This window comes from Phacochoerus africanus, chromosome 3, assembly GCF_016906955.1.
Source record: "Phacochoerus africanus isolate WHEZ1 chromosome 3, ROS_Pafr_v1, whole genome shotgun sequence".
In the NCBI taxonomy this organism is placed as follows: domain Eukaryota; kingdom Metazoa; phylum Chordata; class Mammalia; order Artiodactyla; family Suidae; genus Phacochoerus; species Phacochoerus africanus.
In genome coordinates, this window is record NC_062546.1 from 25,677,659 (window position 1) to 25,700,323 (window position 22,665).

Here is a 22,665-nt window from a genome sequence, read left to right on the forward strand (position 1 = left end):
TGACAGGATTTGGGGTAAATTATTTAAACCCAGAGTGTGTTTCCCAACCTATAACATGGGATGAGTATCTCCAACCTTGAGGATTGATGTGAGGGTTAAGCAAGATTAATGTCATCTGTGTTGATGTGTTAATTTAGAACACCCAGGAAATGCTAATACGTGTGTGTGTGTGTGTGTGTGTGTGTGTGTGTGTAAGTGTAAGTGTAATACAATATATCCCTCTTTCTAGAGTTAAATGCTGCAGGGGTAGAGTATAATTAAGACCTTAGTAGTAGATGCTATGTTGGATTGTTTGCATTTGCTTATTTCCTTGACCAAGTCACATGTTCCTTTTTAAAATCCCATGAGCAAGGATGAATGAGACAGTCTCACCTTAGGCAGCTAGCTTCCTGTGTGGTCAGGGAGCTGGATGTTAGGGTGTGTAGGGTGTAGAAAAGACACTGAAGGTGGGGTATGAGGAATAAAGGGGCTTATTGTTAGAAGGGGCTAGTGGGTGGAGAAAAGATGAAGTCCAGGTCAGAAAGTAAGAATGGGTAACCTGTCAGTTTCTGAGCCTGTGCACTTCCCCAAACAAGACCCAGCACCCTGATCATCTGGGCTCCCACAGGAGGTACACCGAGGTCAAGATGCAGGGAGGGGTGTGTGTGTACTAAGAGCCCCCTGACCAGTAAAAGGGGGAAGGGGTATCCATTCACTCATTCATACAAACTGGGCTCCAGGGACTGGTGACTGGAATGACATACTGCTTGGTTTTTTTTTTTTTTTTGTCTTTTAAGGCCACACCCGAGGCATATGCCATAGCCACAGCCATGCCAGATCTGAGTCTGCAACCTACACCACAGCTCACGGCAATACCAGATCCTTAACGCACTGGGTGAGGCCAGGAATCGAACCTGCATCCTCATGAATAATATAGCAGATTTGTTTCCACTGAGCCACAACGGGAACTCCCTGACACACTGCTCTTGACTATAACTGCTCATAATAGACATTGGAACACCAAAAAAAGGCCTTCCTGCTGTTACCTTCCTTTGCTTCATTTTTATAATATTCTATTGACTTTTCTCTGTAAGCTGCCTCAAATACATTTTGAAACAAGGTGAATATAAAAATAAGTAGGAAAGATGGAGTTCCCGTCATGGCTCAGCGGAAACAAATCTGACTGGTATCCATGAGGACACAGGTTCAGACCCTGGCTCCCCGCTCAGAGGGTTAAGGATCCAGCGCTGCTGTGAGCTGTGGTATAGGTCACAGATGAGGCTTGGATCTGGTGTTGCTACAGCTGTGGTGTAGGCCAGCAGCTATGGCTCCGATTCAACCCCAAGCATGGGAATCTCCATATGCCGCAGTATGGCCCTAAAAAGACCGAAAAAAAAAAAGGAAAGAAAATAGGAAATTATAGTCTGTTACTTTTTTTAAGGAAAAAAAGTATTTGCTCTTTTCTGTTTTTTTTCAGATGAGGAAGATGAGGCTCAGTGAGATGCCTAAGGTCACACAACAAAGTCTGGATAGAACCTCAGGTCAACACAGGGTCTATACTCCTAACCCAGCCCCCCAAAGTAGAACAAGTTACTTAACCTTTTTGAGTCTCAGTTTGTGTTCTGGTTATCAAATGATACATAGCAAATCACTACAAAACTTAGTGGCCTGAAAGCAACAACAAGTTTTTGATTATAATCACTCATGGTGCTGGGGTTTGACTGGGGTCAACGAGGTAATTCTTACTTGGTTCTCCAGATAGTGGCTAGGCTGGAGTCATCTTGAAGGCTTCCTTGTGTCTGACAGTTGATACTGGCTGTCAGCTGGAACATACATGTACACATGACCTCTTCATGTGGCCTGGGCTTCTTCACAGCATGGTGGCTGGGTCTCCAAACACAAAAGTGGAAAATGCTAGTTCTTTAAAAACAGGACTGGGAGTCTGCCATAGCATCACTATCACCATATTCTACTAATAAAACAGAGTCCAGATAAAGGGGAGAGGATATAGATACCACCAGTTCATGGGGCCATGTTCTAGAACCTCTACCCTTGTAAAATCTGTAACATGGTCATAAGTACACAATAAAGACCTATTTTTGTCAGCACAAGCCTCCTTTCTTCCAGCCATAGAACTCATATTTTCCTTTTGGGGATTCTGTCCTCCAAGCTTCACGCCCTGTGGCCATGCTCTGCCACCACTTAGAACCTGTCTGAGAAGCCGAGCTGAGGAACGAGATAAACAGTCTTGATGGCAACTCTTGAACCCCAGGTCCCATGGGGTCTGAAAATCTACCCCTGGGCTTTTAAATTTGTGAAACAGTAAACTTCCTCCTGCTTAAGCAGGTTTGAGTTCAATTGAGTTTGAGTTCAATTTCTATAAATTGTAACTGAAAGTTCACACTATATCCACCTAAAAGGGTGGTTGTGGAGATCAACTAAGTGTGTGTATAGTGTGCCTTTTACACAGCAGATATTCAGGAAGTGGTTTATTATTATGGAATAATTTTATTATGAAGAATGTGGCCACAGGTAGAGAGATTTTGATTTCCCAAAGGCAATCAATGGCCCAGCTGGGATTCAAACCCAGGACACCTGACTTAGAATCTTTTGCCCTACTCTACCTTCTGTATTTTTGTGGTCTCATCAGATGGCTCACTGCATAGCATACAATGTCCTTGTTAGGACCTGGCCAGGGTATGACTCTCATACCCACATTTCAATTCCTTCCCCATAAACAACATGACCAAAATATCATGTAACTATTTTCTAACAGTCTAAAAACTGCTCCAAATCCTCAAAAAGCACTCCAGCAGTTGCTTCTAAATGTTCTGAATTGGAAAGTGAAATGAGGCTTGAGATAAATTATAGCCATAAGAGGAATTATGGGCTTAGCCATATAATCTGCTTTGGCCAACAGAACCTTACAAGCATGATACAAACATGAGCTTGAAGGGCACCTGCTTACCCTGCCTTGCCTGCTAGATGCTAGGAGCATGTGGCCCAGCTGGCCCCATTGCCCAACTACTTGACAGGTGGGTGGTTATCTGGGCCCAACCAGCTTCCAGCTCACTTCAGCCACATAAGGGCACAGATGAACTACCCAGCTGGGCACAGCCAAAACTGCCAAGCCACAGAACCAGAAGCTAAATGGATGTTCATTAAAGTTACTAAATTTCAAAATGATTTTGTTATACTAAAGCACATTTGCTATCTCTGATCTAGGCCAACTCCTTACACAGATGAGGAAACAGACCTGGCAAGGAAAAAGACTTACCAGGGTCACAAACCTTATTGGCAGCAGTACAAGCAGGGGGGTGGGGTGGGGAGGTATTAGCTCACAATCCAGGAAACCTACTGGCTCTGACTGTTCTTCAAGATGGCTGCTAGGATCACCACTGATGCTTCAGATATACAGATAGATATATTTTTGGCTGTACCTGCAGCATACAGAAGTTCCCAGGCTAGGGATCCTTAACCCTCTGTACCACTAGGGAACTCCTTCAGATCTTGAAAACATCTAGAAAATATCAGTCCTTTGGATCTATTAATAATCACATTTCTTCACGATCTTCTCTTGGTTTTCAGAAGTTGGGCAGAAAAAGTGAAAATTGTTGAGCAGTGAAATAGATATCTTTCTTGGTCCCAGACAACAGGGAGGACGGGAATATATATGGAGGGTTTTGTGGATGTGAACCTCCCAACTCAAGGGCCCAACTGTGAGTCTTCTCAGTGTCTGAAGTAGTTGAGGGACTTTTCTAGGGTGCCAGGTTGGATGTCCCATTTTCACTGGGTCCAGAATATGTCCTGGTGCCCGGGTAATTAGGCAGGGCCTCTGGACAAGGCAGATGCTTCCAACCCTGGAAAAGGGTCTTCCCTGCTCTGCTCACGGCCCTCTATGTCTGGCATGCTAAGGAAGCCCATAGCCCCTGCTGTTACCTGTCCCCCTAGCTCTGAAGAGTGCCTCAGTTGTAGAGACTAGAAGTGTTATTATAGTACAATGGGTGCACAGCACTAAGCCCCAGGGACACAGGAACACACTACCAGCCCTCAGGGTAACGTTTACCAGGCTCCAAAACCCCTTCTTTGGACTTCGCCCAAGTTCCAGTCCAGGGCAGCAGTTCCCACCTTGCAGAGATGGGAGCATGAACACCTACCCAGGTGTGCAAGTGGGTTAGCCAGTGCAAGGCTCTGACTTTCTGAACAGCAAGGAGAGATGGTGGGTTCAGGGATTGTAGGGATATGTTCCACCAAGGGCTCTTCAGGGGGATGAGATGCTCCCTGTGGCCCTAGCCCCTTCCTCTGGAACCTTCTTCATCTTTCCAGACTTAAGTTTTCTGACCAGTTCCAAGGAGCTATTTTTTTCACACCAGGTCTGGATCTCTGATGGAAGGCCTCAACCTCTACCTCTTCTGCTGCCAGAGATCCCTGTGAAAAAAAAAGGGTCCTAAACCAGGACACAGAAGGGGAGGAACTGGCTAATTCTAGAACCATTTTAGAGCTGGAAAAGATCAGATCAATAGTGAGAAATTGAGGCCTGGACCTAGCACTCACTGCCTGACCAAGTGGATGAAAAATATCTGGCACCTCAACCATGAAAGTGCTCTCATGGCATATATGACCCTCCCCAACAACCCTACTGACCATTGTTAACCTTCATTTTAGACATAGAAACTAAGGCTCAGGCAGATCAGTATGAGAGACCCTAGACCATGCTGCCTGGCAGGGAGGAGTGAAGGAGAGAACAGAAGGAGGTGTAGTAGACCTGCTTTCTGGATGGACAAGAGGGCCAGGGTACCTTCATGAGAAAACACAAACCATCCCATCTCAAAGCAAGTTGGGATCCAATCTCTTTATTGTCAGGGTCTCCTCCCTGTCCCTCCCCCGCCCCACTCCAAACCTATAGAAAAACCCCCAGCCTGGGAGTGTCCTGGGGAGGGAAGGCAGAGTGTAGGGAAACTGTGCTCTGCCCTCTGGCCTGGGCATTGCCAACAGGAAGGGAGTGTGGAGGGGATGCCAAAAACTCCACCTGCAGAGAATGTGGCACTGGTTGGGACGAGGGAGGGAGGAGGTGCCTGCTGCCAGCTCTCCTCTAGGACCCGCTGGGGGTGGCATCCAGGGGTGGGTGCCCAGCCCGGTACAGTGCACACCCTTCTCCTGCCGGTGGCCATCACTCCTGTCAGGCTGAGAAAGAGAGACAAAAGAGAGACTAAGGCTGAGAGGAAGAGCCCCTTTGTGCTCTTGGGAAGAAGAAAAAATTGATGGTATTTGCTCTTTGCAGACAGTGACTGCCAGTGCTCTGGCTCTGGCCTAACTTTCTGGCTATGCAACCTTGACAAGTGTCCCCACTCCCTAAGCCTCCATTTCTTCACCTGAACTGAACCCCCTGCCCCTCTCCTGTGAACTGGCTGAACAAGGTAAATCCTAGCCTCCCAGGTAAAACAAACCAAAAAGCCCCAAGAGGAAAGATTGCCTGACCACAGATTAACAGTGGAGCATCTCATAGCATGAATGTGCCCTGTGTAAAGACACCTCTGCTGTTTGGTCTTCCCTCAATCCAAGCCTGTTTTACTCTGGGTATGGCCCGCAAAGGAACAGGGCTGAGTATCAGTAGAGCTGGTGTGGCCTGGCTTCCCTTTAGGGTGGGGCCAGCAAAGTGCTAAATACCAACTGGAGGGTGGGCTTCGAGGCCACACACCACTGGGCTCAAATCTAGGCTCCACCAATTATCACCTTGGGATCTTGTGAGATACGTGGTCCCTCCCCACCCCCCCTCGGTGCCTCAGTTTCTACATCTGTTACAATCACAACCTGTGGGGCCAGGGCATACAGGCATTTTCTCCAAAGAGGATCAAACCCCAACCCCTATGTCTGACATAATCATCACCCTCTGGTGGTGAGCAGCTCCCCCTCCCTACTATGCAGAGCTGGGACTGCAGCCACAGGAGGCTGCTGGCCATTTCCCACAGACCGAGGACTGCCAGAGTTCTGTGCCTCTGCTTAAGGTGTTCCCTCAGATGCTTCTCGATCCTGAACAGGCTCAGCTACACACCACCTCTTCCACCACACCTCTCTTTGACCCCCTGGTTCTCCCCCAGGATGACCTCTCTTTGTCATCCTGCTCACACTGGGTGGTAATGGTTTGTCTTCCTCCACTAGACTTGGAGATCCTCACAAGTGGAGACAGGCAGTGTGGCTTGGAGTGCACTGAGGGAACTCCTGTTGGGCGGACCTAGCTAGCCCATACCTTGCTTCTGTCTCTGCAACCCACCAAGCCCCCACCACTAAGCGGCAGGGCAGGACGGCTGGGGATACCAGGACCTTCACTGCTGTGCACAGCACTACCCTGGCCAGGTCTACTTCATGGCATGCCTTCCATCCACTTCACCCTTCCCCATTGGGACCCCCGTACCTGCTTACTGCAAGGCCCCATCCTCCGCGTCTGTATCCTGGCTGTGCTCCTGATAGGGAGGGGACAACAAAGGACCATACATCACTCACTGCAAGCTCTGTCCTACTCTTGGGCCCAGAGCACATATGGAGACTACACTCAGAAAGGGGGAGGGACAGCCAAAGGGAATAACTATGAGACCAGTCTAAATAACTAAATAAGACTGGCTTGGGATCCTGATAGGGTAGTCTGAGGGCCCCTCAGCAGAGAGAAAGGACCAATCAAGGCAGTTCGAGGTGTGGCAGGACGCGTCTCTACACAGAAAGACCTCAGACTGGAGCAGGCTGAAAGCCTAGAAGGCTGGTGAGCTCCCCACCTTAGGTGAATCTACACCTTCACTAGGCCCTCATGGAGCAGTACTACGATGCCTGAAAAAGTAAGACAGGGTATCAGGCTAGGTGCAAAGAAGAGACAAGCTGGGCATGAGGAGGCCCCTATAACTGTTATGACCATGAGCCCATTTGTCCCTACAGCGGAACTCAGCCACATGGAGAAAGTTCACAGACCCGCTGAAGAAGTCCAGGCTACAATCCTGGCTCAAACTTTATTAGCTACAAGGCCCTGGGCAAGCTACTTAACTCCTCTGAGTCTCAGTTTCCTCATTGGGTAAAATGTGACAAGAATTATACTTTGCACACTACAGGGCTCCTATTAAGGTTAAATGAAGTTAAAAGGTGTGAACTACAGGGCCTGGTGCTCAGTAAGTGTTCAGTAAACAAGCAGTAGACACACCACAGGCATCTCATAGACTCAGAATCTTCCCCACTTAATATAAGCTCCTTGTCTCAATCTGAAGAATTCCAACAACAAACAGGAAGCTCACTCACTCCTTCTTGAGACAGCCTGTTTCATGCTCAGGCAACAATGGCTTTTAGACAATCCTCAGGTAGAGTGGATACCCACACTCCCTGCGGCTGCCCCAAGCAATGCCCCTCCTACTCTCTGAACTCTGCAGACTGTGTATGCTTGAGCCCATGACTCTTCCCTCTCCAACTCATGTGGGAAAGAGTCTAGAATGGGTCTTGGGCTGCAGAGAGGTCTGCCCCAGTCCTCAGTGAGATTTCTGACTAGCAGCTGAAATAGCTAAGTACTCTTACTCATTCCCTCTCTTCCTCCCATGACTCGAACCCCTGAGAAGGAAGAAGGAGGAAGCTCACAGGGTGGCCAACCAGCTCAGAAGTGTCCCCTTTCCCTGCAGCCCTCCTGCCACCAGGAGTGCAAAGTCCAGTCCCAGTCCCTCCCAGCCATGCCCTCACCAGCTCTTCCTCGCTGTGTGTTAGCAGCCCCTCCTCGTCGCCGTCATCTCGAGCCTGTGCTTCTCCCTGGGGCGTGCCTGCCTCAGAAGCCGTGTCCTCTTGAGGGGCTGGTGGCCGGCTACTGCCACCACTACTGCCACTGCCGCCACCACCGGCACTGCCACCACCACTGGAACTGCCAGCACCACTGCCACCGCCGCTGCCACCACCGCCGCTGCCGCCACCGCCGCTGCCGCTGCCACTGCCACCGCCGCTGCCACCTTCGCCCTTCTTTTTGCCGTCTTCAGAGGGAAGGAATGGGGGAGGGGGAATCAAATTCAGCCTGGAGCAGATCTCAGCAGAAACTACGCCTCAGCACAGCTGGTCCATGTGGGATTGGAGGCCACAGCCCATGCCCATGCACTGTCCTCCCCACTCCCTGCCCTGTGCCCCTGGTCACTGAGCTGGGCAAGGACCCTGGGAAGCTGACCTGGATTGGCTTTCTGCTCCTCAGCAATCTGCTCCAAGCGACCCAGCAGGGCATCGATGTTGGACTTGATCTGGGTCAGCTCTGTCTTGATGGCCTGCAGTTCACTGCTCTTTACTGGGAGTGGATGGAGTACAGGGATGTCACCTGGGGGCTGGGAGCTTGACACTAACACAAGACCCTAGCCCCATTCTGTCAGTTAGAAGGTAAGCCAGTGGTCTTTGTCCACAGTTCTTTTTCTGGCCAGGCAAAAGGCCAGAGCTGCCTGTGGCTTCCCTGTGAGACTTCCTGGAGGCCATTCCTACAGTGACCAGCTCACCCTTCTGAACCTGGATCTCTTCCCTTGATCTTCCAATTCTGAAAGGGACTGGGGCTGGATAAGAAAGGAGTCGTGTGATGTGTATCTCTGTGTGTACCTGAACAAGCATGTGTCTTTGTTTGCATTACAGAGTAGTATCTTTCTTTCAAGGTGTATAAATGTGTCTTTTACAGTCAGATTTCCTGAGTGCCTGACCACAGCATGTGCATACCAGAATGAATGTGGAGGAGTGGGCCTGTGTGGACCTGTCCTTGTCCTTACTGAAGGAAAGATGACACCTCACTGTGCTCCATGTCATAGCACTGGACTCTGTGCCTAACCCAAGCCCCTCCTCCTCAAATGTTGGCCTTTTCCTCTTAAAAATGCATGAAAATACTGAGTTGCATTAGAGCTGCAGAACTGTGGGAGATTTGTTCCTTTATCTATCTTCCAATGTAAAAAAAAAAAAGTGATTCTATTATTTTGCTAATGACAAAAAATACAAAATACCTAGTAAGAAGATACAGTCACTCACACTTGATCTTGGCTGAGCCGGTGGTGATAGCTGTGGAGCGGGCAAAGAGCTTGACAGGTATGGTGGTTTTGACACGCCGGACCAAGGGGACTGTGACCCGGGGTCGCTTCACAGGGACCGCCCTGGGCACTGGCACTGGTGACAGGCGGCCCCGATAGTCGAAGAGCCTGTGAGAGCAAATGGGCCAGAGGCTGCAGCATAGCCTGTGGCCACCAGGGGGCACTGTGACCCTAGACCAACACAGGTATGACTGGTAAAGGGCTGGGCAGCCTGCATTTCAGACCTCTGCCTGCTCCCAACAAGCCCTGAGGGTGAAGAGGAAGGGCTTTCCTGAACTTAATAGCAGCTGGAGTCCTTACTACTTCTACTTTTCCTACCATCCAGGCTGGGTAAGGACAGGGGAGGTGACAGGTGGCAATAGTTATAGCACCACTCAACACAGGAGCAAACTGAGAACAGCCCCAAAAAGGAGACTTCCTTAGATCACTCTGATGCCCAGGCCTGCTCTATTACCTGACCCAGCTCCTGTTCAGTCAACTGCCACCCCAGGCTCTGGTCAGTTTGCGAATCTCCCTGAAGCAGTACAAATCCTCAGCTCAACACTGGTGTGGGAGTGGGAGCCAACCCCTAAGACTGCCTGAGCCTCAGTTTTCCCATCTGTCTAGTGAGGATGGCGACCCCAAATTCTCTGTTCCCTGCCCCCTGCACCTCTGAGGCTGCTATGAGGGTAAAGCATAGGAGAACTTGGTTAAAAACATAGGTTAGAAGGTGTGACAGATGAAAGGCCAGGGTACCAAGACCCTCAACTCAGGGGCCTATGTTGACCTAAGAGGATGAAGCTGGAGTCCAAAAGCCTTTGCTCATTCTAGGGCGGTCCCTAGTCACCCCTATCCTTCTCACTCCCCTTCAGCAATGGAGTTGCAAGAGGCCCAATGAACAGGTACATCAGGCTAGGCAGCTCAATCAGACCCTCGTCCCAGAGAGCATGCTGCCCCTGATGCCATCACCCAGCCCTTGAGGGCTTCTTTTCCTTATTAGGCAGAAGCTCAGTAGGCTGAGTAGGGGTTTCTCCCACTGCTGCTGCTGCCACCTTTCTGCAGGGCGAACAGCAGCCTCTGGGGTGTATTATGGGAAACCTGCCATCACTAAGCAATTCAATACCCCAGGCCTTGGTACTCCTTTGTTTAGGGAGCCCCGGCCCTGGGATGGTGATGGCTGGAGATGGAGAATCTCTGGGAACAGACCCAGTCCCAGACCCTGCATTTCTGCCCCAAGGGGAGGGGGCGGCTCTGGCCTTGGTCAGAATCACTGAACCACAGAATCCCAGAGCTGGAAGAGCCCTGAGTTATCACTTGGTGCAAGCCCGTTTCACAGACTAGGAGGGGATTTGCCCAAAGTCATGAATCCATTCAGTGGCAGAGCTGACATTAGCACCCAGGTCTTCTGACTCCCAGGCTAGGGCACTTTCCACTACTGTCTCCTGAAATCACTCAAGGGTGAGAAAACTGAAGTTCAGAGAGGTTCTGTTCTTCCTGAATAGCCTGGAGCAGGCTGATAGGGAGAGAGGAAGAGAATGAGTAAAAAGAAGTTTTGGCCAGCCCCCACCATAATTTCCACACAAGAATGTGGCTAGTCGGAGTTCCTGCCGTGGCTGAGTGGGTTACAAACCCGACTAGTATCCATGAGGACATAGGTTTGATCCTTGGCCTTGCTCAGTGAATTAGGGATCCAGTGTTGCCGTGAGCTGTGGTGTGGGTTGCAGACACGGCCTGGATCCCATGTTGCTGTGGCTGTGCTGTAGACCAGCAGCTGCAGCTCCAATTCAACCCCTAGCCCGGAAACTTCCACATGCCATGGTGCCGCCCTAAAAAGCAAAAAAAAAAAAAAAAAAAAAAGAATGTGGCATGGAGGTTGGGGTCTAGGCAGGCTTGGGGATGGACCAACAGCCTACCAAGGACTAATTCAGACCTCCAAAGGACTGCTGGCCTCTGGCTATAAATATAAAGCTAAGAGGTTCAGACTAAGCTCTGAGGGTCCTTCCGCTGGCTGGGCACCTCAGAGAGTAAGGAAACTAAACAGCAGAAATGCAAGGGCTCAAACCCCCTGCACCTGGCCCTGTACCTGTTTTGTAGTCCACCTTGTGACATTTATATGTGCCCTGGCTGTCCAGTCCCAATTGAGTCCTACCCCAGAATTAGGAAGAGAAAATGCAGTCAGAGAGCTGGGAGACAGTGCAGGGTAGTGGCAGCTCTGGCCTGGACACCTACAGAACTGGACCCTAGTCCCAGCTCTGCCAACTTGAGGAGCAGCCTTGGGCAGATGCCTGTCTACAACTCTGGGCTTGGGTTCTCACTTGGGAGGACTGAGTGGGCTGCACCAGCAATCTCTCAGGACCCTTCCAGCTTGGCTGTTTCATGCCTGGGCACGCCCCTCCCCTGCTCACCTGTCGTAGAAGTCGTCCCGGTAGTAATCATAGTCAAAGCTGTAGCCACTGGGGAAACAAAGGGGAGAGGGCCGGGGCTTAGGTACGGCCGCTCAGCCCACTCTCCACAGGCCCTCATCTCCAAATGCCTCCCCAAATTCTAGGCTTGGCACACCGTCACCACCAGTGTTCACTCCCTCTGTGGAAAGAGGGACCAATCCCACCCAGACAGAGACAGACAAACAAGACAGAGCGCCCCACCTGTATATGGCAGATGCTGTTCTTTTTAGCCCCTTGGGTCTGTTGGGCTTGGGCTCTCCAGCCATGTTGATGTCTGTATAGAGGGAGGGGGCAGAGTCAGAAGCTGACAGGACAGCAGGGCCCATACACCTATCGCCTTTATGCATGTGTGCAGCAATTTATGTGCTTACATGATAAACACATGGACTTTTACTAACATGGACAATAGAAGTCTTCACAAATTACTCATACCCACACATCACATGGATATACCTGTTTACATATTCATATACATTCAGACATGTGCATGCATGGTCACAAACAAATCGCTCACTTATTTACAGAGCCATGTACTTCACACTATATGCATTCTCAGGTACACTCACAAACACATACATCAGATACACACCCTCAGACCTATGTTCACATATCTAGGTAATAAGATCATGTACTTTCAAGTAGCCTCAGACTTGGCTCTAACATCCTATACAAACTGCCCACCTGCAAATTAGCACATTCACACAAACCTTCTACCTTCTTTATGCCTAGAGCAGAGCAGTGTTTAGCAAATGTTAGACTCTCAATAAATATTTGGTAAACGATAGTCTGGTTTCTCTTTAGGTCACATAAAGCTTTCACCTTTTACTAAACTCTACATATAGGAGATTTCATTGTGGCTCAGGGGGTTAAGAACCCAACTAGTATCCATGAGAATGTGAGTGTGATCCCTGGCCTTGCTCAGTGGGTTAAGGACCCAGTGCTGCTGCATGCTTCAGCGTAGGTCGCAGATGCACCTCAGAGCCCAAGTTGCTGTGGCTGTGGTGTAGACTGGCAATTGCAGCTCTGATTCAACCCCTAGCCTGGGAACTTCCATATGCCACAGGCGCGGCCCTTAAAAAGATAAAACAAACAAATAAATAAGTAAATGTTCTGATACAGCAAACAGGCTTTCAGAAAAGGCTAAATCATATGCAGTCCAATGTGCTAGTCCCTTTCTCTAAAGAATCTGAATTTTAACTAGAACCCTTTCAGGCTCCCTTGCGGTGCACCAGTTTAAGGATCTGGTGTTGTCACTAAGAACTACTTAAATTATAACATCTCAGACAGGGGTCATGGGTGGTGGTGAGACAGAAAAGCAGGTAAGAGGGGAGCTAAAGAGTGCAGGCCCATGGAGAGATGGAGCAGGGCCATGCTGAGAGATGCTTACCCAGGGTCTGCCCGGCCAGCACTCGCCCATTCTCTCCCAGCACAGCTGCCCGGGCATGGCGCTCGTTGGCATACTGCACAAAGGCATAGCCCTTGTGCACAGAACAGCCGGCCACACGGCCATACTTGGAGAAGATAGTCTCCACATCAGATTTCTTCACCACGGCTGTGTTGAGGTTTCCAATGAAGACCCGAGAGTTGATAGACTTGGGGTCATTCTTGTTGGTTACGTTGCTTGTCTGGATCTTTAAGGACATGGTAGCCACCTGAAGAAAGAGAACCACTGTGAGGCTGGGGCCCCAAGTTGGGCTCAAGGGCCTTTCATGGCCCATAACCTGGCTAAACCGGATTGCTTTGTGCCTTCCTATACATGCCTCCCCATTTGTGTTCATCTTATTGGATGCTGACTTCATACCAGGTGCCTGATGTATGTTCTACCATTTGGTACTGACATGATAAAGAGAATAAGGACATTTTGTAAGACAGGAAACACAGAGTCAGAGATCACAAAGCTAGTGAATAACAGGGCTGGGATTTGAACCCTGGTCTGTTTGATTCATTTCTTCTCCTTTAATTGAGGTTACACTGGTTTTCCTTCGATGTGAAATGATGGCAAAGAGGTCAAATGGTAACTGGAAGGACTGTCTGCTCTAGAACAATGTAGTATAAAAACTGCTCAGTCTGATCCAGAAGTGGACCAAGGCTATCTTATTGGTACCAGCCATTTCGAAAAAGGTGAGCTAAAGAAACCTCACTGAGGAGTTCCCGTCATGGCACAGTGGTTAACGAATCTGACTAGGAACCATGAGGTTTCGGGTTTGATCCCTGGCCTGGCTCAGTGGGTTAACGATCCGGCGTTGCCGTGAGCTATGGTGTAGATCACAGATGTGTAGGCCAGCAGCAACAGCTCCGATTAGACCCCTAGCCTGGGAACCTCCATATGCCACGGGAGTGGCCCTAGAAAAGGCAAAAAAGACAAAAAAAAAAAAAAAAAAGAAAAGAACCCTCACTGAGCACACTGTGTATGTACTAAGGGGGCATGCCATACTGAATAATCCAAGACTCCGTAAATGTTATTATTATCATTCATATTTTACCAAAACCAGCCTCCAACAAGTTCATTAATCTGCCAGGAACATATAATCAAACCCAGGTTGTTGGTCCCCAAAGCCCATTTCTCTCACCTTTATCACTCTCCCTCCCAGAGCTAAATATAATTTAAATACAATTGACCTTCGAACAATAGGGTTTCAACTCCAAAGGTCCACTTATATATTTTTCGATGGTAAATACTACAATATTGCATGGTTCCTGTGGTTGGCTGAAGCCACTGATACAGAAGAACTGTGGATATAAAGGGGGTTGCCTGTTAAGTTACATACAGATTAACCCATGAATTGTTCAAGGGTACTACTTACTGTATGCCAGCATATTATCTGAGAATTGTTCTTAATAAATTAATTTAATTTAAATTTATTTTTTATTTTTATTTTTGTTGGTTTAGGGCCGAACCTGTGGCATATGGAGATTCCCCAGGCTAAGGGTCCAATCAGAGCTGTAGCCACCAGCCTGTATCAGGGCCACAGCAACATGGGATTCAAGCCGTGTCTGCAACCTACATCACAGCTCATGGCAACGCTGGATCCTTAACCTACTGAGTGAGGCCAGGGATCGGACCCACAACCTCATGGACACTAGTTGAGTTCGTTAACCACCGAGCCACAAAGGGAGCTCCTTAATTTCAATTTTTATTTTGTTTTATGTCTAGGGCCACAGTGTGGCATACCGAAGTTCCCACGCTAGGGGTCAAATCAGAGTTGTAACTGCCAGCCTACACCACAGCCACAACGCCAGATCCAAGCCACCTCTGTGACCTACGCTATAGTTCATGGCAATGATGGATCCTTAACCCATTGGGCGAGGCCAGAGATTGAACCTGAGTCCTGGTCGATGTTAGTCGGTTTCGTTACTGTTGAGCCATGATGGGAACTCCATTAATAAGCTAATTTTTTAGAGTTATCCATTTGATACTTATTCATTCAAATCCTGTTCTCTTTGCTTAGAGAGGATACTGTACCTACTCTCTGATCTCTATACTCAGGCAATGTTTTTTACCCCAAAGGACTGTACAAATCTCTCCTACTCCCCTCCTTGGACAGGTTTCATATGTGCACAGGCTCCAGAGAAAAAGGGAAAAGGGGCTTATTTTAATTAGAAAGGCCTAACATTATGCCTTGGCATTCATACATTCTGGCCAACTCTTTTGCTCATTGCTATGTGCTGGTGCAACTCCCTTTTGGAACACTATCTTAAAACCTGACCCTAGAGCTATTTCAGAACCACACAGCATGTAGAAATACTCTCACAACTTAGGCTAACCATAAACACCTGCCCATTTATCTAATATTTTGAAGCAGAGAGGGCCTCTTTTCAGTGAATTAGAGAAGAGCTGAGTATAGGATGGGAAATCTATACCTTTTGTCCCACTAGGATAAGAGACCCTTTTCTCCTCAGTCTTCTCAGCTGAGAAGTTGGCACTTTCTGACCAGCAGATGGCACTGTCTGCAAGGAAACCATAGGCTGGACAGGAGAATGATTCTCAAGAACCTGCTCCTAGGATGGGCTTGCAGTAGCCAAGGGTATAATGGAGTTAGGTGTGCATCATCATAAGTAAAAGGTTGAGGGCTGAGAGGGTCCTGCTATTGATGAAGGGCCTGGTGTGGGTTTGGAACTGAGCTGGAAGGACAGACTTTTTTTTTGTTACTCAGTTTGCCTTTGCATCCAATCATTTATTAAGCAGGGAGAGACACAAAAGAGATTACCCATGAAAATTACCCAGGAAATGCTCAATGTATGTTCCCCATTCCTCACAGTTCTCTGACAATCCCTCTCCTATCTGGATGACAAGCCATTCAAAGGTTAATCTTGTGCATCTGTGGGTACGTAAGAAGTCCATGGGAACCTGAAGCTAATACAACACGATAACTATACCCCAATAAATTTTTTTTTTAAAAAGAAGTTCATGGGTCTCTTCCATGGGTATCAGATAACTCTCAGGTTGGTTCAGCTCAAAGCCGTAACATTTTTGCCCAGGGAGATGCCACCTGCTTTGGCTGAAGACAATGAGGTCAGATGTGTAGACTAAGACAGAAAGAGAAGGAGGGGTGATAGATATCTATTGATGACTGCTAGGTCTGCCACTGACCTGGCAGGGACATGATCAATGTTGGGTTCCCTCAGACCTCTGCTGAGCATCTGTGCCTGCTATATACAGCAGGATCAGCATTCACTCCTTGGCTCGTAAGCAAAGTCCTCTGTGTTTGGCCCTACATGGTCTTTTCTCTTATCACCTGGGGTTTGGGACAATGTTTACAATAGGACTTTGCACACTGTGAAGCTCTTTATAAGATCTAATAATTACTGACTTGAATGTCTCCAATCTACTAATACTACCATCTCTGGGCCCATTCTAGATGAGGGTCAAGGTCAGACTGGAGCACATTGTGAACAATGCCAAAGAGAAACAGTCAGAAGCCATGTCGCAGAAGGGTTAGTTTTCTCATCTGTAGGGAAGAGACTTGGAAAATGTACGTCTGTGGCTGCTCTGCAAAGCCAAGGAGAAATGTCAACCTGAGCATGCTCCAGGCACCTGTATTCCCCAACTACAGCCCCTAATCTGCTTTCAAGGCCTATACAATTCTCAGGGCAGGCTCTGCTCCTGTGGTGCATATTCTCAAGTGTGTCTCTGGGGGTTCATACATGTCTATGAAGCTCCTCAAAGTGAGTAATGGAGTTGGAGGTAGGAAATGAAAAGAAAGTGCACTCAGACTAGGTCTCCTGAAACCGCCAGGTTCAGGTATAGAATCCTAAATAGGGTCTTCCAGGTTGTTACAAACACACCAATCTGTCAGCCTCACTTCTAAGTTATAACCTTCTCACATTTAGGCACGTTGTATGTGGGTCTCCATCTGTACTGTTCTGCAAATGTTAGAGGCAAGCTTGACAAAGCCCAAGACACAGTAAATGCTCAATAAATGTTAGGGAAGAAGCAGTGAGGATAATATCCCAGAAGGTAGTGGGAAGGGCTAGCTATGGCCTTGAAGTGGGGACACAGAGTGGAGGGACTACTGGGGCTGAGGCCCCAAGCACCCTTTTCTAGTCTCTGACCCAGACATCCTGGTCGCCACACCAACCATTCCCAACTCAATCCTCCCCACACAATTCTTTCTTGGCTCTTCTGGGCTTCCTGCTAGCTTAGGTTAGGAGCCGTAGAAAATACTGACATTCTATTCAGCAGAAGCTGCTTGACTTGCTAAGCTATTTCCCTCCCCTCCCTCAGCCTCATGGATTAGCCGTGTAATTGAGAGCAAGGTGTTTGCAGCCCTCAGAGGCCCCATGCTTAGCAATGAGCTAAGGATAGGTGGGTAGAGGGTTTGTTCTTGGGGCAGGGGGTGTTCAAAAATGTAACTTGTTCCCAGAGACTTCTGCAATGTCAGATTAGCAGGGACCTTAATGAGTATAGAGTTTAGATGCTATATTTGGAGGAACAGAGGGGAGTGGACTTGCCCAGGATATGCCTTAGCCAGTGAGCAGCAGGGTCAAGAACCCCATGGGTCCTCTGAATCTATGTCTAAGATTCTTACTGTCTTTCCTTTTAGACTACTGAGAGACCAGCCTCCAGGACAGTGGAGGCACAATGTTTGCAAAACTGGGGACTGGCCCCCACAAATAAGTATCTTCGCTTTTATCTGTTGGAGAAATAACTGCTGCATAAAAGCTGGGCCCTTAAGCTAACTAAACCCCACCAGGAACACAGGCTTTGAAATGCAATTTACAGCTCCAAGGGATGGGATTACTCCTCTAGGCTAAAAAGAACAGAAGAAATTTGGCAAAAAAAAAAAAAAAAGTCATTTTTCCCAATTGAAGCATTTTAAATGGAAGCTGTTTGGAAGACAAAACTCAAGCCTGAACAGTGATAGGGCTTTGCAAAGGCAGAAAAACCCTAAAAGGTACTGTACCCCACAACTTTAGGTAAATGAACCACCCAAGGGGGCTATCACAGTAATAATAGCCTCTAATTACTGAGGGTCAATGATGTGTCAAGAGACCTTACCTTATTCAATTCTCACAACAGCTCTATGAGGAGATAATTTAGATAGGGAAAGGAAGCTCAAGACAAATTAATTGGTTAATAGAGCAAAACCAGAACTGGAACCCAAAAACCTACGCAGAGAGATGCCTTGGGTACTGATTCTCATGGTAAGAATGTGTCACCCTGAGCCAGGCACACCCTCTCTCTCCTTGGTCCTTACTCCTTTCCCTTTTCCACTACCATGCCTCCCATTTGCACAGGACTTTAGGATATAAAGCCAGTTTATATCCCTGATCCTGACATTCTTAGTCCTATTTTATAGATGAAAAAGCTGAGGATCAGCAAAGATATGTGACTTACTCAAGATCACCCAGCTAATGAAGGGAGTAACTAGGAGACTTGAATCCAGGCTTCCTGTCTGGCATTCTACATTGCCACTGTCTCAGCTGTCCTAAGCCTCTGACTCTGCCTTACAAACCTCATGCCCTCTCAGCCCTGTCTATCAGGATCTAGTCTTTAGCCTGACCTCCGTGGCACTCAATCATCAGAACACCCACTTCTCCAATTCTGTAAAACCTCCTCAGCAGTGGATCTCTTCTTAAAATTCTCACTTCAAAACAGAAGCAGCTACTTTTGGTCCTGATGCCCCCCACCCCCACCCCCCCCAGTGCTATTTAGAGCCTCTGTCTGGGTCAGCCCTGCTGGATACCACTATACCACTGGCCTTATTCCCTAACATGGGGATGAATGGTCATACCAGCCTATGCCAGACCTCTGCCCTTAGATAATCCTGGAGACATGTGGGCAATTTTGAAGGAAAACAGCTATCAGGGATAGGGAGGCTATTTCTGGAGAAAGCCAAGCAATTATACTGATCAGCAACCCGGGCCTCCTTAGTCCAGAGGTTCCTGGCTACCAAGCAGCCAGGGATGACAGAACGTCTATTAATCTCATTAAACTCGCTAGGCCCCAACTCATTAGCATTGCCGAAATAATCATTACTGGTCAGAAAGGACTAATTTCCCAAGGAGTGCTCTTTAGTTCCTGACCATTCCACTCCCAAGAGAAACCCCAGCTCCTGTCAGGCTGAACAGTGAGGGCTGGCTCCTGGGATGGGTGGGAGTGTAAAGGGTCCAGGAGGCTTGACTCTGCTGCTCTTAGTCATATGACCTGCAACAAGTCATGTAACTTCTCTGAGCATTGTCATCTTTATTCTGAAAACAGAAATAATCTTTTCCCTGACTACCTTTCAAATCTGATATAAAAATCAAATAAATTAATCAATATGAAAGTTCTCTGTTCCATCTGTAACATACTATAAATGAATAGGGGATTATACTGATTTCTTTCTTTTTTTTTTTTTTTTTAAGGGCTGCACCCGTGGCTTAGGGGTCAAATGGGAGCTGCAGCTGCCAACCTACCCCACAGCCACAGCAACGCCAGATCCAAGCTGTGTCTGTGACCTACACCACAGCTCAAGGCAATGACAGATCCTTAACCCACTGAGTGAGGCCAGGGATCGAACCCACGTCCTCATGGATCCTAGTCAGGTTCATTACCACTGAGCCACAATGGGAACTCCTACCTATTTCTATTATTACCCAACTCCTATCCCGTTCACTCATTCAACAAACATTTCTTGAGTATTCTCTGTGCTGGCACTGTGGAGACGCTGGGAAACAGTGCTCACAGGCCTTGTCCTCTACTTGTTTTTTAAGAAAGCCCTCTCTCCAGGAACCTGCTTCTTGAGTGTTTCCTAGTAACATGGAATAGCAGAAACAGCACAGGCTCTGCAGTCAGGACTAAGTTCCAATCCCAGCCTTACCACTTATGTGATATAACCTTAGACGTGTCCCTCAGCCTTGTTGGGCCTGACTCTTAAACTGCAAAATGGGGATTTTACCAACCTCCCAGGATGAAGGGCAAGGATTAGAGATAATATGTGTACAGTGCCCAGTATAACTGGGACCAGTAGATATTTACATAAGAAACTCAAATGCTCTATGCCCTATGAAAACAAATGAAGCTAGCCTTGCAGTCTAGATCCTCCACACTCCAGCCCTAATTAATGCTCCAACCTGAGAATAAGGCAGCTGGGGAGGGAGCCTATGCATGTTCTCTCCCTTGATTAGCATCTGGAAGCAAATCTAGAAATTTCATAAAAGTGCCCCCACCCTATGCTTGCCAAATCACTACTGTATAGGACCAGGAGAGGAAAGAACACTGGCTGAGAGGAGTTCCAGGCCTTGCTGAACTACTGACTCAACTCTACGCCAGCCACACCATGAGGTCTCTAGTCCTATACTGTAACACTGGTTTGAGCATCTGTTAGCCCTGAGAAAAGACCCCACAGCAGAAACCAAAGGTAGAGCTGGGGCCTCAGTCAACTCTCCCCAGTATCGACTGAGTATATACCCTATATTCCCTGTATCTTGGACTCTGACCCTACCTTGACTATGGCCTTAGGCTGATGTTTAGCATCTGTGCCAAGCAGTCCTTGTAGCTATGGGATAAAGGGCAACAAAGGGTGGGTAGGTACAAACTTGGGTGTACGATCCCCAGTACTGAGTTAGAGAATTACAAATGATTCTCCATCTTTTGTTTCTAACCAAAGAGAGGTCATCCAAACACCTACCTACCCATTCAGTGATAATTATAGCTATCCAAGCACTCACTGGGCCAATTAACAAATGAATCCTTCATTCATTCATTCAGCAACAAGTCTGGTACTTGATCTCAAGGAACTCTTCCAGTCCAGTAAGGGACATGAGGGCCACAAAGTAAATGTACCCTAGATGGAGTCCACTGCCCCTGACGCAGCCCAAGCAAAGCTGTCTAGTGTATTAGAGAAGGGGCAGGTGCGTCACAAAAGGCTCCATAAAATTTCCATGGTGGTAGCATGGAGACTATGCCTGGCAGGAGGAACTGCAGGAACAATGTATAAAACACGCCCCTGTCTCCTCTTTGTTCCCCCTATTCTGCCCTTCTTCCTATAGGTGTATGCAGGATAGAGCTAGAAATAAAGGTCTGAAATAGAATTTCTTCTGTGCTCTTTTTCCCTTGACAGTTGCATACTAATTCCTGTCTTGAGGGAGAAAAGGGAAAGCACAATTTTATTCATACCAGGCATTATGTTGGAAGCTTTACAGGTATAATCTTTCAGAATCCTGATCACAACCTAAAGAGATGATACTAGTATCATCTTTACTCCACAGATGAAACTAAGGCTCAGAGAGAGCTTAAATAATTTGTCCATAGTTACATTAAGTGGCATGATTAGGACAAAAGGACAGCAAGCCTTTGCTCTTACCAATTTACTAGACTGCTCCTAATGACATCTCCTCACACCGCCCCCCGGCAATAGGCATATCAATCCTGGCTTTGCTGAGGTGCCACATGACCATGAGTTTTGGAGCATGTGACCACAAAGGGCCCTTCCAGTGTTAATCAGTAATACCTGCTGAACACTTACTACATGCCAGGAACTGCACTGTGTCTTCTACTATGAGGTAGGCGATGCTATATACTGTGTCCACTTAACAGATGAAGAAACTAAGGGTTAGCACTCAGTCCTATATAAGCCAAGAAATGGCAGAGCTCTACACACTCTATACAAGAACTGGCTAGTGCTCTTAATCTTGGCCCAGAATGGCTTTGCGCTAAGTGTGCCCTGTACCTGCCAGGAGGTCACCATCTAATACTTTCTGGTGCTTTGGGCAAAAAACTCATGGAGCCTTGCTGAGGGCATACTCTCAAGTCCAAGAGCCAATAAACACTTGCTGTGAGCCTGGGGGATGGATTCCTCCCCCTTCCCACACCTTAAGAGGCTGGCTTCTCACAGTGATAATGTGGCAAGATTAGTCACTGCTTGCTGTTGGTTGATTATAGCTATTCTTTTCTGTAAATGAAGTTTAAAAGTCATCAAAGGGTTTGTCAGTTGTGACTTATGAGCCTCTTTCCTGCAGGGAAGTCAGGCAGTGACAAATGCCCCTCTCGTTCTGCCATCCATTACAAGTCAGAAGGTGCCATGTTCCAATTACTGGAAACTCCAATGAAGCTTATGGAAAACCCTGCTCCAGGCTGCAGCCATTACTCAGGCCTGGCAGAACTGCCAGCAGTGCTGCCCTAGGCCCAGGCCTCAGCGGGTAAGAATGGAGTAAGAGCATGTTTCTGACTTTGTGAGTCAGCCCCTTCCGTCCCATACTTGTGTTATCACTGATGGGTTTATCCTAGACACATTTTGCAAATGAGTGAAAACACAGGCATCATGTGGCTATCTCCAAGATGGCCTAAGACAGACAGACATGAGGAAATCATGCTGCCAGGTGGAGAGGGGGGAACATGATGCTCAAGAGGGAAGAGGATATCACATACCTATGATGTTCAGAAAGCAGAGACTGAAAGAACCCTTAGAGATCATCTAGTGTAATCAATTGCCTCAGTACTCTATACCCATTATATGCCAAGCCCTGTCCAGCTAAATGCTGGGAACCAAAGAAGAATAAAACCTAATCCCTACCACTGAGGGTAAATGTGAAAATTAAGGTTTAAAGAAGTAACTTGCCCAAGGTCACAAAATAAGTTACGGTCAGTCAGTAATGGAATGAGCAAGCGGATCTCCAGACCTCTAGTGAAGCAGAGAAAGTGGAGTGACAGGGAGCCTCCTGTATGCCAGGCTCTGCAAAGAACATGGCAAAATGGTTGAGAGTGCCAACACCCA

At 47.8% G+C, this 22,665-nt stretch overlaps 2 protein-coding genes across 9 annotated transcripts in view; both read right to left on the reverse strand.

Moving 5' to 3' along the window:
• ASIP (agouti signaling protein) overlaps positions 1-4,666 on the reverse strand; it is a 185,404-nt gene extending 180,738 nt beyond the window's left edge. For both annotated transcript variants that reach the window (XM_047771291.1, XM_047771290.1), the window contains exon 1: positions 1,726-4,666. The gene's annotated coding sequence lies outside the window, so the exon portion shown is untranslated. The remainder of the gene's footprint in view (positions 1-1,725) is intronic.
• A 150-nt stretch (positions 4,667-4,816) lies between these two features.
• Positions 4,817-22,665, reverse strand: part of RALY (RALY heterogeneous nuclear ribonucleoprotein) — a 92,701-nt gene continuing 74,852 nt past the window's right edge. For 3 of the 7 annotated variants that reach the window (XM_047771281.1, XM_047771283.1, XM_047771284.1), the window contains 8 exons: positions 12,855-13,119; positions 11,669-11,741; positions 11,429-11,476; positions 8,986-9,188; positions 8,156-8,269; positions 7,687-7,967; positions 6,392-6,440; positions 4,817-5,163 (listed from right to left, as the gene is read on the reverse strand). In XM_047771281.1, the coding sequence (XP_047627237.1) occupies positions 6,396-6,440; positions 7,687-7,967; positions 8,156-8,269; positions 8,986-9,188; positions 11,429-11,476; positions 11,669-11,741; positions 12,855-13,110 (1,020 nt within the window). In that variant the 5' untranslated portion in view covers positions 13,111-13,119 and the 3' untranslated portion in view covers positions 4,817-5,163; positions 6,392-6,395. The remainder of the gene's footprint in view (positions 5,164-6,391; positions 6,441-7,686; positions 7,968-8,155; positions 8,270-8,985; positions 9,189-11,428; positions 11,477-11,668; positions 11,742-12,854; positions 13,120-22,665) is intronic. The other 4 variants (XM_047771286.1, XM_047771285.1, XM_047771288.1 and 1 more) reach the window with 2 other exon arrangements.